Below are 12,137 nucleotides of genomic sequence, written 5' to 3'. Positions count from 1 at the left end.
GCCCACTGCACACACCCTAATCCTGTCAGCAGCCCCACCCTTCTGAAACCTGAAGGAATGAAGACTGTTACTGCCTTGATAATTACCACATACCCCAGTTTGACTATCTAACCTCTCCCTATTCAGGGAAGGGGGACTCAGTTTTTGAAGCAATAGCCTCCTGTGTTCCCCGTTTGCCTGGCAAAGTAATAAAGCCACTCTTTCCTTCTCCATAACTCTGTCTCCGTACTTCTGTTTGGCAGTGGTGCCCAGACAGCCAAGATTTTGGCAACACTTTCTCCATTTTACAGACCTTATCCTACAGCCCAGAAGAATCAGGGTGAGAAGCATACTAACCAAAATCACCCACCAAACAACTACCACCGATTCTAATTTCAGCAAAACTAACTTTTGGCCTTTTTTTTTCTGAATCACCGTGTAATAATAGGGGAAGTAATCTTATAAAATCAATTTTAAAATCATCTATTTTAGCTGATTTATATTATAAAATCACTAAGTATAAATATCTACCTAAAATCTTATCTAAGTGAAGTCTTAACATGTGTCCAGAGACTTCAACCAAAATATATAAAAAGAACATTTTTTTCTATTTTTATTTTCCACAAAGAGTAGGATACGACTTAGCAACTGAACATTTTCTACAAAACCACTCAAGATCACTAGTAACCTCTCTGTTGCTAAGTCCAATGGTCAACTCTCAGTTCTCAAACACTGACCATTTTTTAACTCAGAGGGAGCTCCTGAATCCCTTTCTTCACAAGGCTTCCAGGACACTGCACCCTCCCACTGCTCTCCTCTCCCCCTGGCCTCTCCTTCTCAGTCTCCTTTACTAGCTCATCCTTACCTCCCGGGCTCCTCCATGTTCTGTCCCAGGGCTCTGTCTTTGTACCTCCTTTCTTTCTACACTCACTGCCCTGGTGTCTCACATGGTCTCACAAGTTTAAAAGCCACCAATGCACTAATGACTCACAAATGTGTAACTCTGCGCCAAACATCTCCCTTAACTCCAGAATCAAGTATCAAGTCACCTGACTTACTAGTCTCCACTTGATGTCTAACAGATGTCTCAGGCTTGGTATCCAAATCTGAGTTCTCAATTTTCAAACTCCTCTTAAGGTCCTCCCCATCTCAGCAAATGCAACATCCTTTTTTTTAACAGTTTAGGCCAAAAGCTGTGGTGTTATCCTTGATCCATCTCTTTCTTACACATCCCACATCCAATCCATCAGCAAATCCTATCAGATCTGTCTTCAAAATACATCCAGATTCTGACCACTTCTACCATCTCACCCAGATTATTATACTTCATTTAGTTTATTTACTAGATACTTATTAAGTGCCTATTACGAACAAACCTAGTGGAGGTGATGGAATTCCAGTTGAGCTATTTCAAATCCTGAAAGATGATGCTGTGAAAGTGCTACACTCAATACGCCAGCAAATTTGGAAAACTCAGCAGTGGCCATAGGACTGGAAAAGGTCAGTTTTCATTCCAATCCCAAAGAAAGGCAATGCCAAAGAATGCTCAAAATACCACACAATTGCACTCATCTCACACGCTAGTAAAACTAATGCTCAAAATTCTCCAAGATAGGCTTCAGCAATAGGTTTTAGAAAACCATCTAAAGTTAGAAAACCAACTTCAAGCTGGTTTTAGAAAAGGCAGAGGAACCAGAAATCAAACTGCCAACAGCCACTGGATCATCGAAAAAGCAAGAAAGTTCCAGAAAAACATCAATTTCTGTTTTATTGACTATGTCAAAGCCTTTGACTGTGTGGATCATAATAAACTCTGGAAAATTCTGCAAGAGATGGGAATACCAGACCTCCTGACCTGCCTCTTGAGAAATCTGTATGCAGGTCAGGAAGCAACAGTTAGAACTGGACATGGAACAACAGACTGGTTCCAAACAGGAAAAGAAGTACGTCAAGGCTGTATACTGTCACCCTGGTTATTTAACTTATATGCAGAGAACATCATGAGAAATGCTGGGCTGGAGGAAGCACAAGCTGGAATCAAGATTGCCAGGAGAAATATCAATAACCTCAGATATGCAGATGACACCACCCTTATGGCAGAGAGTGAAGAGGAACTAAAAAGCCTCTTGATGAAAGTGAAAGAGGAGAGTGAAAAAGTTGGCTTAAAGCTCAACATTCAGAAAACTAAGATCATGGCATCTGGTTCCATGACTTCATGGCATATAGATGGGGAGACAGTGGAAACAGTGTCAGACTTTATTTTTCTGGGCTCCTAAATCACTGCAGATGGTGACTGTAGCCATGAAATTAAAAGACGCTTACTCCTTGGAAGGAAAGTTATGACCAACCTAGACAGCATATTAAAAAGCAGAGACATTACTTTGCCAACAAAGGTCCATCTAGTCAAGGCTATGGTTTTTCCAGTGGTCATGTATGGATGTGAGAGTTGGACTATAAAGAAAGCTGAGCGCTGAAGAATTGATGCTTTTGAACTGTGGTGTTGGAGAAGACTCTTGAGAGTCCCTTGGACTGCAAGGAGATCCAACCAGTCCATCCTAAAGGAGATCAGTCCTGAATATTCATTGGAAGGACTGATGCTGAAGCTGAAACTCCAATACTTTGGCCACCTCATGCGAAGAGCTGACTCACTGGAAAAGACCCTGATGCTGGGAGGGATTGGGGTCAGGAGGAGAAGGGGACGACAGAGGATAAGATGGTTGGATGGCATCACCGACTTGATGGACATGGGTCTGAGTGGACTCCGGGAGTTGGTGATGGACAGGGAGGCCTGGCGTGCTGCGATTCATGGGGTCGCAAAGAGTCGGACACGACTGAGCGACTGAACTGAACTGATGTAACAGGCATTATTCTAGATGCATGGACCATACTAGTGAACAGAACTAAAAATAAGAGATAAAAAACCCCTGCCCTCATGAAGCCTAATTTCTACTGCTAAACCACAAACAAGAAGCTTCCCCCACTACACCTCTCTCTCACTGTCGTCTGAGAGCTCCTCCTATTCCCTCCACAAACCCCTAATCTCCCCCCTGCTGCTCAGTCACACTCTCCCGAGAAAAACCCAGACCTAGAGCAACCCAACCGCCTGATTTCTTTGGGCCTACCCCTATGCAGCTCAACTCCTAGAGAAAATCTCAGATGAGTGACAATATAAATTACAATCACCAATTTCAAAGGCAATCTTCTGTTTCACATCTTTTTCTCATTTTTAAAATATACTAAGCTCCTCTACCCCTTTTTCAACTAATGGCTTCATGTTATACATTACTGAAAAGAAAAAGCAAAAAGAAACTTATGTTTAACACATACCAGACACTGTTTAAAACACTTGACATAGATTTACTAATTTACTCGTAACACCTGATGGACAGGGAGGCCTGGCGTGCTGCAGTCCATGGGGTCGCAAAGAGTCGGACACAACTGAGCTGAACATAAATATACGTAATGTTATTGTCTCCATTTTACCGATGAGCAAATCAAGACAAGAGAGATTAAATAAATTGAAAACTGTCACACTTCTAGTAAATGAGAGAACAGTGATTCAAACCTAGGTGATCTGGACATGGGGTCCACAAATATAACTGCTATTCAACAGAACCTCTTCACCACTGGGCGGGAAACTCACCTCACCTTTACAGTTATAAACCTTTCTGGCCATTTTCTCTTTCATCCTCTGTCTTTCCTCACTTCAAAGGCAAATCCTGCCCCTACTGCTCTGGATTCCTTTCCATTTCGCCTTCACAAGAACATCAACGTTTCCTCCCTTCCATGCGGTTACCAACATCTCTAATATCTTACGTCTTAGCAGTATCTCATACATCTGACTCTTCCTTCCTTCTTGAAAAATTCTCTTGGCTTCCATAACACTAGACTCGTTTAGTTTGATGAGTTGTTTGTCAGAGAAACTAGCATTATTTATCCTGACTAATCAAATACCATGCTTTTAAATACTGTCTTTACACTAGTGATCCTTAAATGTACATCTACAACTCGAACTTGTTTGAATTCCAAACGATGTATCCAGCTGTGTACTCAGCATCTCTACCTGTGCAATCAGGATCTTAATACCTCTTCCAACCTACCTGCCACTCCCTCCCGCCATAAGCCCTCATGGTACCAATCATCCCACTGCATAGGCAGAAACCTAGGACTAAGTTTTGACTTTCTTTCTCTCATTCTAAATCCAACAATCCACGTCCTGTCTATTTTCCCTCTTTGTTGCACACCGTGTCCTACTCTTCTGTGATCCCATGGATTGGGACCTTCCAAGCAAGAAGACTGGGGCGGGCCCCCATTTCCCTTCTCCAGGGGACCTTCCCAACCCAGGGGTCAAAGCCTCGTCTCCTACATTGCAGGTGCCGCCTTCTACTGCTGAGCAACCAGGGAAGTTCATTTTCCCCTTAATGCTCTCAGATCAGCCTGTGCACGCTTCGTTGCTTCAGCCGTGTCCAACTCTCTGCAACCCCATGGACCGTGGCCCACCAGGCTCCTGTGTCCGTGGGATTCTCCAGGCAAGAACACTGGAGTGGGTGGGCATGCCTCCTCCAGGGGATCTTCCCAAACCAGGGACTGAACCCGCACCTCCTGCACTGCAGGCAGAGTCTTTGCTGCTGAGCCACCAGGGACGCCCACGACTTTTCAGCTCTACTTCTAAACTATCGCCATTCTTTCACCTGGAAACCTCGAAAGTTCCGGAACAGTCTCCCCACTCTCATTCTTGTCTCTTTCATCACACACAGAGCAATCAAAGTGAGCGTCTTTAAACTGAAGTCAAATCATCTCACCCCAATGCTTAAGAAATGGTAACGGTTTGCCAGTGCGCTTTGAAAGTATATAAATATTAAAATCCCTTATCATACCCTAAAGCCTTTAGGACCTGGCTCAAACACTCCATCCTCATATCCATATCCTCACTTTAAGGCTGAGATCTCGCCACCATCATCCTATCCTAACAGAAACCTTTAAAACAAAAACAAAACAACAAAAACAACAACAACAAACAAAAAACCAACAATATATCTAGCCTACTTTTTTTGGGATCTGCCTGTGCAACTTGTGGGACCTTAATTCCCTGACTAGAGACCAAAACCCAGCCCTCGCCAGTCAGAGGAGGACTGCCAGAGAATTCCCTCTATCTAGCAAACTTCTATTTATTCAAGATAACTTACATACACTTCCTCTGGGGAGTCTTCCCTGAACACTTTCTTCTTCCCTAACCTCAAACTAAGAATTGGGTTTATCACCTCTAGTATCCCATAATATTCTGTAAGAGTCATTACTGCACTTGTTATAACAAAAGTTTGTTTAAAATGATGGTTTACTACTTCCAAAAAACTATATGCTCTTTAAGCTGAGGGATTATATCTTAATCATCTCCCAAGTCCCAAAAACCAGCACAAAGTATACACAAATATTTGCTAAGCAAAATGACTTCAAAGTCACCATTATTCTCATAAGACTATCATATTTATAGTCCCACAGTTAGTTCCCAGGAAGTTCTTTACACATAGTATATATAAACTGTTATGTTGAACAACCTGCCTTTAAGAAATGAGAAGCTGCTGCTGCTGCTGCTAAGTTGCTTCAGTCGTGTCCGACTCTGTGCGACCCCATAGACGGCAGCCCACCAGACTCCCCCATCCCTGGGATTCTCCAGGCAAGAACACTGGAGTGGGTGGCCATTTCCTTCTCCAATGCATGAAAGTGAAAAGGGAAAGTGAAGTCGCTCAGTCATGTCCAACTCTTAGAGACCCCATGGACTGCAGCCTACCAGGCTCCTCTGTCCATGGGATTTTCCAGGCAAGAGTACTGGAGTGGGGTGCTACTGCCTTCTCCAAATGAGAAGCTAGTTTTCTTCAAAGTGTTCACCTAAAATCCATCACTCAGAAGGAGAAAAAAAAAGAATTCTTCAGAAATAAAGCCTCAGAAGGAGAAAGGTCCTATCTCCAGGAGCTCTCTCACTGGAAGTCTGGTTTAAGTAGAAAAAGGGACTTCAGTGGGGAACAAATTACTTTTATAATTAGTACCATCTTCTTCCTGATTCAGAAAAATTATGAACTTGTGTAGTACTAATAAGAGTTGGTGATGGACAGGGAAGCCTGGTGTGTTACAGTCCTTAAGGTCACAAAGGGTCAGACACGACTGAGCAACTGAACTGAACAAGTCATCCTAATGCTTACAATGAGAAAATTTAGCAGTCATAACATATTTCCCTAAATGTGTAAAATAGCAAAGAAATTATACAATAAGCATGAATTCCTTTTCTAATGAGAAAAAAATAAGAGGAAGAAAATAGGCGGTAGAAATTGGGAATATGAATGATTCCTTATTTTTCTCTAAAGCTTGCAATAATATAGTTAGCATTTCTTGTTCTAGTAGTATAAAACACTGCCAACCCTGCATTATCTAAAACACACAATGTGTTATGAACGCTTCTAGGACACAGAGTTTTAAGGTAAATTCAGAGAGATTTATCAAGAATTTTATGCCGTATTCCCTTTACTTTTTAACAAGGGTCACAAGTCAAAGCAGACCTAATTACCAGTAAAGATCCAGTTGGTTGTCAGGAGGCCTGGGGTTCTGTCTAGGGCCCACAACTGCTCAGATCGGGTGGGTTTAGTGACTCAGTGAGCACAACAATGAAAAGTTTAGCTTTCGGGGGTCAAAATACTCCAATACAATAAAAAGGAAAACTTTTTTATTCCTGACCCTTCATCTCCAAGAGAAGGAAAAAAAAAAAGCGAAGCACACAACTCTCTTTCTTAGCATGGTATAGAGCTGTCTGGGCTCAGCACGTCACCGGCTGCTGTCCCCCCAGTCAGGACATACGCGTCCCTCTATCTGCCAAGAAGTCCGCATCCTGACATTTGTCATCGCTATGAGCAGACTACATAAAATTCTGACTTTTAAGCTGTTTTTCTAATTCCAAATAAAAAATAATTCTCTTTTGACAAGATCGTTATGATTTTGTTTTTCTCACAAATAAGTGTAGCAGGTAACTCTAATAATAAAGCATCCAGGAAACATGCGCCAAGTTAAAAAAGAAGTCAGACATCTACGTGCAGAGGTTTCTTCATAACTCTATAGGGGGAAAAAATTGTAAAAAAAAAAAAAAAATCAATACTAAGTTAGAGATAACAAGGGGAAAAAAGTTAAAATGTCTGAAGAGTAAGACCTATAAAGAAAAGTGTAAAGAACTGTAATCAATTCATCGAAACAAAGTACAATGACTATCAAGTACAAGTGAAAATGCCTATAAAAATGGTTAGAACATAAAGAAAATTATTTCATTTTTGTTAAGGAAAAACATTTCCTCACCCTAAGACTTATTTAGATTATCTTTCAATAAGACTTTTATCCATCATTTATATGGTTTTACTGACTGAAGATTTAATATAAACTGTGAAGAAAAGCTGACAAACCAGAAGAATCAGAAAACATGAATTAAAAAATGACTACAGAATCTTCTCTTCCAACAATTTAAAATAACTAGGCAGACATACTAAAGATGTGTATATAATTAGTAAGCATGCATAGTTCACTAAAAATCCTTTAATTTTGTTTCAAAACATCTTCTAGAAAAAACATTAGGTTGAAGTTAGTTAAAATGTAAAACTTTAATTCTTCAAAAGAAACTGTTAAGAGAATGAAAAGGCAAGCCACAAACTGAGAAAAGACTCTGAAAAAGCATATGAAGCTCCAATACTCTGGCCATCTGATGCAAAGAGCCAACTCACTGGAAAAGACCCTATGCTGGAAAAGACTGCGGGCAAGAGGAGAAGGGGTGACAGAGGGTGAGATGGTTGGATGGCATCACCGACTCAATGGACATGAGTTTGAGCAAGCTCCAGGAGACAGTGAAGGACAGGGAAGCCTGGCATGCTGCAGTTCAAGGGGCTGCTAAGAGTTGGACATGACTTAGCAACTGAACAACAAAAAAGGACTTGTATTTACAACATATAAAGAACATAAAAATTCGAAAGTAAAACAACCCAATTTTATTTTATTTTTACAACCCAATTTTAAAAATCAGCAAAGGAACTTCCCTGGTGACCCAGTGGCTAAGACTCTGAGTTCCCAATGCAGGGGTCCTAGGCTGGATCCCTGGCCAGGGAACTAGATTCTACATTCTGCAACTAAGAGTTTGCATACCACAGCTAAAGATTCCACATGCCCCATCTTATGATCTCCAGTGCCACACAAAGATCGTAGATCCCAAGTGCTGCAACTAAGACCCTGCACAGTCAAATGAAAAAAAATAAATATTTTTAAAATCAGCAAAAGATTTTGACATTTTGCAAAAGAAGATATGTGAACTGCCAAGAAGCATATGAAACAATGCTCAACATCATACCACAATAAGACAGTACTAAGCCCCTACTGGGGCTTCCCTGAGAGCTCAGTTGGTAAAGAATGGGTAATATTAAAAAGACTGATCAAATCAAGTGTTAGGATATGGAGCAAAGAAGAGTTCTCATACTGACAGGCAGGAATGCAAACTGTTATGACTTTGAAAAAAGTTTGGCAGTTTTTTGAAAGGTTAAATGTACACCTACTGTATGATCCACCCCTCTCCTAAAGATTTACACACGGGAAAAGAAAATATATGCCATACAAAGAACTGCACATGAACGTTCATAGTAAGTTAGTATGCAACAGCCAAAAACTGAAAACCCAAAGGACCATCAAAGAATGAATGAACAAATCTAATTTAAACTGGTGTAGCTATAACAATGGACTACTACTTGCCAATAATAAGGGATGAGTTAATGATACACACAAGCACACGTGTAAATTTCAAAATAATAATGCTGAGTGAAAGATGCCAGAGATCGTTACCAAAAGAGAGTATGTTTCCATTTATTTTTAAAAATTATACAAAATGCAAACTAAATCTATAGTGACAGAAAGCAGATTACCGGTTGCCTGCAGAGGGAGGGATTATTAAGGGCCGGAGGAAACCTGAAGAGGTGATGATTATGTTTACTATCCTTGTTTCGTTTCACAGGGGGTGTGCGGGGGCACATCTAGTCAAAACGTATCCAACTGTACACTTTAAAGTCTGTTGGGTCAAACTCAAAGATGAAAAAGTCCTCAAAAGCCATTCTTCAAAAAGAAAAAAAAAAAAAAAGATTTTAAAAGACTAAGCAAAACAAAAACCTCCAGTCTCGGTGTGGATCCATTTCACCGCTCGGAACTGCCCTTCCTCCTCTTAAGCCTTCCTTCATCTCAAGACCGACAGCCTTCCGAGAACCCTGAAAGGTTTACAAAACTCCTGACTAAGCTTCAAAGTCCTGCCCCTTGAGTTCTGGTGTCTTCAGTCCCTGCCACACAGAAACCTCCTATCCACCTTCCTGTTCGCAACGTTTAGCCTTACTGAAGAGTGACAAGTGCCCCTATTCGCTCCAGTCCAGGCTCCCAAACATTCATCCACGAAGCTTCATCCGACCGAGCACAGCTCGGTCCCGAAACACCGCTACCGAAAGCTGCGCCCCGTCAGCCCACCCCCGGACCCGCCCGTGCGCGGGGACTCGAACACCCGGGTCCCGGTTACCTGCCACCGGCTGGCCGCGCCGCGGACAGTTCAGCCACCGCGGCGGGATCTTGTTGTGAGCCATGTCTTGGGGCCGCACACAGCCGCCCCGCCACCAACGCTCGCCGCGCCTCGCCGCCGCCTCCTCGCGGGCCGCTCTGAACCGGAGGTCTGAGGTACCCGAATCCCCGGCGGCGTCCGAACCCCAGCCGCTCGGACGCGAGTAGTGTCAGCAGCGGCGCGCCACTTCCATTCAGGCTCAACTCTAGGCGAACCCACAATGCACCGCCACTTCCGCCCCCAAAGGCCCCACCCACTTCTTTCCGAGGTCAGAGGTGAAAAAGAGACGCTGGGGAGGGATGGGAAGGGGTTAAGGCCGAGGCGAATGGAAGGGGCGGGTCTTCCTCGCCCCGCCCCGCCGCGATCTCGGAGCGCTCTGAGGGCGGCTTTGCACACGGTCAGCTCCCGTAGTACGGGATACCGCGGAGCTACCGTTCTTCACATTTCTGTCTAGACAGCCGATGGAAACCCTGGAGAATGAAAGGAAACCAAGCCTCTTTCCAAGCGCAGAGTGGTCCGCAGATTTCGTTAAGGCATCTGTTTTCCTGGCGAAAGGGGTTTTCCCGCCGCCGTCATACCGCAAGAGCCTGATCGCCCTTTTTTCGGCCAAGTTTGGCGTCCCGGCAGGATCTAGGTTTGATTGGGAATTTGGAAAGTTCTTCCTGACTTGGATTAGCGGAACAAGCTTTAGAGAAACTCTTAAGGGCGAGAGATTGGAGCACCAGAAATGAGGGATTTCTCTTTGGGGGTGTGCTTCTAGGGATCCATGAAGCATCTGAAATTAACCCCAAACCGTGTTTTTTGAGTGTTGTTTCTACATTTCTGGAGCAGTTTTATAGTGTATTTGGGAGTCTCAAAGTTACCAACTAATGTGTGTAATTGGCAAAGGCAGGAGTTGCTCAGTGGAGTACCGCTAAGTGGCAGTGTTCTCAATTTGGCTTACCAAATGGTCTTCTTTCCTTCGAGTTAAGCAGGTGAGATTGGAAGCATCTTCCAATTCCAAGCGATGGGAAGCTCATTTTATAAACTTGTGTCCTGTAATAAGACTTTCTATAGCTACCAGACTAATTTAGTTAAAGTACTGAATATAAAGCTGGATGCTGGCAAGTTAATTATAGTGTTCACAGGTTGGTTTTAAATATCAGTGCTGTATTTGAACTGCAAGAGAATGCGGTTTGGGGCAGGTCACGGAATGCGTGTTAAAGCAGAGGTCCCCAACCTTTTTGGCCAATTTCATGGGGGAGAGTTTTTCCACGAACCAGGCTGGGGAGAGGGGGGTGGTTTCAGGATGGTTGAAGTGCATTTCATTCATTGTGCACTTTTATTTCGATTATTATGACACCACCTCCACCTTAGATCATCAGGCATTAGATCCTGGAGGGTGGGGATCTGATGTTAAAGTGCTGGTGAGAAACTTGTGGGACTGCTCATCTCCCAAATGGGAGGGTCCCTGGACCCTCTCAATATGATCAGAATTCTCCCCAGAAATAGAGCCGGCTCTCTCTGTTTGAGAGGCCCTGAATTAGTTGGCACTCCTGGTCTGTCTGGCTGTTGTATCTGTTGAGACCTTTTTGTGAAAGTAACACTCCTTTGCTGACAGGAAAAGATAAGACTCAGTTGCCTTACAAACCAGCAACCTGCCCAGATGATGGCCAATTCTAGTGTCTGCTGGCAGAGTGGAGTTGGGAGCAAACAAAGAGGAAATCAAGAGATGTGGATGAGAATGTGTTTGTGGTTCCAGAAAGCCAGGGAGGACTCACGTTGGTCGCTCTGTGGGCATCTGTTTTTCCTCTTGGAGAAGGGCAGAGAGGTGAGAGTACGGGAAAATAAGATTGAATTTTCCCTGTTGACAAAAAGGAAAAAGACAAGCCCTTTACCTAGAGCATTTTCTTTCAAAAACCGTTATTTTGTAAATCCTGCCCCATCACTTTGATACCTGTGTATAAGTCTTTTGAACAGCTCAGTAAGCCTCTTGCCTGCTTTACAACCAAAGAGCTTTTCTTAGGGTCTGGAGAGCCGTCTCTGTGAACTGGAAGGAAAACAGCGCCCCCGTCTCCTTGTCACCACGGGAATTTAACCTAAAGAAAGCAGAGACATCACTTTGCCACCCAAGGTCCCTACAGTCAAAGCTATGGTTTTTCCAGTTAGTCCTATATGGATGTGAGAGCTGGACCATAAAGAAAGCTGAATGCCAAAAAATTGATGCTTTTGAACTGTGGTGTTGGAGAAGACTCTTGAGAGTCCGTTGGACTGCAAGGAGATCCAACCAGTCCATCCTAAAGGAGATCAGTCCTGAATATTCATTGGAAGGACTGATGCTGAAGCTGAAACTCCAATACTTTGGCCACCTGATGGTAAGAGCTGACTCACTGGAAAAGACCCTGATGCTGGGAAGGATTGAAGGCAAAAGCAGAAGGGGACAACAGAGGATGAGATGCTTGGATGGCATCACCGACTCAATGGACGTGAGTTTGAGCAAGCTCTGGGAGTTGGTGATGGACAGGGAGGCCTGGCGGGCTGCAGCCCATGGGGTCGCAAAGAGTCGGAC

At 43.4% G+C, this 12,137-nt stretch overlaps 1 protein-coding gene across 2 annotated transcripts in view; it reads right to left on the bottom strand.

The window, feature by feature from the left end:
* RNGTT (RNA guanylyltransferase and 5'-phosphatase) overlaps positions 1-9,820 on the bottom strand; it is a 222,840-nt gene extending 213,020 nt beyond the window's left edge. For both annotated transcript variants that reach the window (XM_043889802.1, XM_043889804.1), the window contains exon 1: positions 9,551-9,820. In XM_043889802.1, the coding sequence (XP_043745737.1) occupies positions 9,551-9,614 (64 nt within the window). In that variant the 5' untranslated portion in view covers positions 9,615-9,820. The remainder of the gene's footprint in view (positions 1-9,550) is intronic.
* Positions 9,821-12,137: the final 2,317 nt, after the last annotated feature.

The sequence above is a fragment of the Cervus elaphus genome, chromosome 28 (assembly GCF_910594005.1).
Source record: "Cervus elaphus chromosome 28, mCerEla1.1, whole genome shotgun sequence".
Taxonomy (NCBI): domain Eukaryota; kingdom Metazoa; phylum Chordata; class Mammalia; order Artiodactyla; family Cervidae; genus Cervus; species Cervus elaphus.
This window is presented reverse-complemented; position numbering and strand designations above follow the sequence as displayed.